The sequence below is a fragment of the Vicia villosa genome, linkage group LG2, assembly GCF_029867415.1.
Source record: "Vicia villosa cultivar HV-30 ecotype Madison, WI linkage group LG2, Vvil1.0, whole genome shotgun sequence".
Classification (NCBI taxonomy): domain Eukaryota; kingdom Viridiplantae; phylum Streptophyta; class Magnoliopsida; order Fabales; family Fabaceae; genus Vicia; species Vicia villosa.
Window position 1 is genome coordinate 151,066,886 of NC_081181.1, and position 3,532 is coordinate 151,070,417.

Consider the following 3,532-nt stretch of genomic DNA (forward strand, 5'->3'; position numbering starts at 1 on the left):
GTTTATGTATCATTTACAAAAATATATTTCTTCGTTATTAATATTCAATTATTAAAGTTAATTTTTAACAATTAAATATTATTTTAAATGTAAATTAACAATCATTTAATATGATCATAATAATCTTTTTATTAAAAAATAATTTATTTGAATATCTTGATTAATTATTTATTAAAAATAATAAAGTAATAAAAAGTGAAAAGTGAAAAAGTGAAAAATGAAAAGTGAGTCGGAAAGTGAAAAATGAAAAAGTGAATAGTGAAAAATGAGATGAAAAGTAAAAAGTGAGTTGAAAAAAATCAACAAAATACATTATTTATCCCTAAATTATTAATTTAGACTAAGATAATAAAAGGATATTTTGGTGATTTCTAGAGCAACAATTTTTCTTATATCACATATAAATATTAGTGTAGAACAAAATTAAAGAAAACTGCGTGCTAAAGAAAGTTGCATGGTATATGTAAAAGAAGCCATCAATTGTTGTTCATTGAATTTGTTATATCAACAAGAAGCTGCAACCATGTTGGTTGAACTTGCACTTGCTTTATTAGTGATAGCTTTCTTTATACACTTGCGTCCAACACCCACTGCTAAATCAAAGTCACTTCGCCATCTTCCTAATCCACCAAGTCCCAAACCTCGTCTTCCTTTCATTGGTCATCTTCATCTTTTAGATAATCCTCTTCTTCATCACTGTCTCATCCGTCTAGGACAAATTTATGGCCCTTTATACTCTCTTTACTTTGGCTCCATGCCCACCATTGTTGTATCAACTCCCGATCTCTTCAAACTCTTCTTTCAAACTCATGAAGCCACTTCCTTCAACGCAAGGTTCCAAACCTCCGCTGTCAGACGGTTAAGTTATGGTAGCTCCGTTGCTATGGTTCCCTTTGGACCTTACTGGAAGTTCATTAGAAAGCTCATCATGAATGATCTATTTAACGCCACCGCCATCAACAAGTTGAGACCCTTGAGGACTAGAGAAATCCGCAAGGTTCTTAAGGTTATGGCTCATAGCGCTGATACTCAAGAGCCACTTAATATCACTGATGAACTTCTCAAGTGGACAAACAACACAATATCTATGCTAATGTTGGGTGAGGTTGAAGAGGTTAGAGATATTTCTCGTGATGTTGCTAAGATCTTTGGGGAATACAGTTTCACCAACTTCATTTGGCCATTGAACATGTTTAAGCTTGGGAACTATGAGAAGAGAATTGAGGACATTTTCAATAAATATGATCCTATCATTGAAAAAGTTATCAAGAAACGACGAGAGATTGTGAACAAAAGAAAAGGAAAAAATGGAGATATCCAACAAGATGAGCAAAGTGTAGTTTTTCTTGATACTTTGCTTGAATTTGCTCAAGATGAGACAATGGAGATCAAAATTACAAAGGAACAAATCAAGGGTTTTGTTGTGGTGAGTTTCTTTGTTATTATATATATATATATATATATATATATATATATATATATATATATATATATATATATATATATATATATATATATATATATATATATATATATATATATATATATATATATATATATATAGGAGGGATATATTGACTCCAAGATAAGTGTTAAACACTTACTCCAAATTTTAACCATTGATTTTCATTAATCTAACGGTTTTAATTGATCACTAAATTTAATTATTTTTGGAAATATCTTTTTATATAAAAAATTAATTAAAGTCGTTAGAATAATGATAATCAATGATTAAGATTTGAAGTAAGAGTTCAACACTTACTCTTGGAGTCAATATATATCTCATATATATATATATATATATATATATATATATATATATATATATATATATATATATATATATATATATATATATATATATATATATATATATATATATATATATATATATATATATATATATGAGGATGGTTATATTTACTCCAAAAGTAAGTGTTCAACACTTACTCAAAATCTTAACCATTGATTTTCATTAATCCAACGGTTTTAATTAAAGTTTTATTTAAAAAAAGATTCCAAAAATAATTAAATTAAATGATCAATTAAAACGGTTAGATTAATGAAAATCAATGGTTAAGATTTAGAGTAAGTGTTGAACACTTACTCTTGGAGTAAATATAACCCTCCTATATATTACATTTTAGATAAAAAAATTAGATTGTGTTTGTCTGTATTATATGCAGGATTTCTTCTCTGCTGGGACAGACTCCACAGCTGTGTCAACAGAATGGAGTTTGGCAGAGCTCATCAATAATCCGAGGGTGTTGAAGAAAGCTCGAGAGGAGATTGATTCAGTTGTGGGAAAAGATAGACTTGTTGAAGAGTCGGATGTTCAGAATCTTCCATACATAAGAGCCATGATAAAGGAGGCATTACGCATGCACCCACCAGTACCTGTGGTAAAGAGAAAATGTACGGAAGAATGTGAGATTAACGGATATGTGATCCCTGAAGGAGCATTGATACTTTTCAATGTATGGGCAGTGGGAAGAGACCCAAAATATTGGAACAGACCATTAGAATTCCGTCCTGAGAGGTTCTTAGAGAATGTTGCTGGTGAAGGTGAAGCAGCTTCAGTTGATGTGAGGGGTCAAAATTTCCAACTTTTACCATTTGGGTCTGGAAGGAGGATGTGTCCTGCAGTCAATTTGGCTACTGCAACAATGGCAACACTGCTTGCATCTATTATCCAATGCTTTGATTTGCAAGTACCAAACCTCCATGGAGAAATATTGAAAGGTGATGATGCTAAGGTTAGCATGAAAGAGAGAGCTGGTCTCACAGTTCCAAAAGCACATAATCTCGTATGTGTTCCCCTTGCAAGACCTGGTTTAGCAGCTAAATTGATTTCCTCTTACAACATATAAATCATAATATTTTCAATAAGATTCTAGTATCAATGATAATAAGAGAGTCGATTTTGGTGTCGATTTCACTCCTACAGCATGACAATTTTACTTCTGCAATATTCATTTTTAAACAATTCTCAATTAATAATATAAAAATAGCCAAAATTGAAGCATAAATTGCTTTTTATATGAAATTGAACCCATAACCTTTAACCAATATCTTAAGTCTTTATCATTAGTCCAATGTGCATTCATGACAAATAATTTCTATGATTTCTAGTAATATTAAATAATTCTGAATTTCAAACAAAATAAGTTAAAATTTATACAAATGGGTCTCAAACCCAAATTCGTTCAAGTTAAATGATAGTCACTTTACAACTAGACAAATCAATTTATATTGTTAATATTCTTAATATTCTTAATAATGAATATTTAAGTTAATAATTCAGAACAAACATTTACTTATTTCAAATAACCAACAAATAAATATTATCTAATTTTAAATAATACAAAAATTTAAAAATAAAATTAATAAAATTTAAATCCTAAATATAATTAATCAAATAAAAATAAATAAGTTAATATTTAATGGAATTACTATTAAACTAATTGATCACTATTTTTTTTGAACCAATAATATTTGATTAATTCAAAAAACGGTATATACAAGGCGATCG

At 28.9% G+C, this 3,532-nt stretch overlaps 1 protein-coding gene across 1 annotated transcript; it reads left to right on the forward strand.

The window, feature by feature from the left end:
• The first annotated feature begins 451 nt into the window (after positions 1-451).
• Positions 452-2,962, forward strand: LOC131647063 (2-hydroxyisoflavanone synthase-like). Its single transcript, XM_058916979.1, has 2 exons — positions 452-1,426; positions 2,187-2,962. The coding sequence occupies exons 1-2, from the start codon at positions 455-457 to the stop codon at positions 2,868-2,870; spliced, it is 1,656 nt and encodes a 551-aa protein (XP_058772962.1). The 5' UTR covers positions 452-454; the 3' UTR covers positions 2,871-2,962.
• Positions 2,963-3,532: the final 570 nt, after the last annotated feature.

Coding starts and splice junctions, on each gene's coding strand:
- LOC131647063 (XM_058916979.1), top strand. CDS start 455: ATGGTATATGTAAAAGAAGCCATCAATTGTTGTTCATTGAATTTGTTA. Junction 1,427..2,186: donor AAATCAAGGGTTTTGTTGTG/GTGAGTTTCTTT, acceptor TATTATATGCAG/GATTTCTTCTCTGCTGGGAC.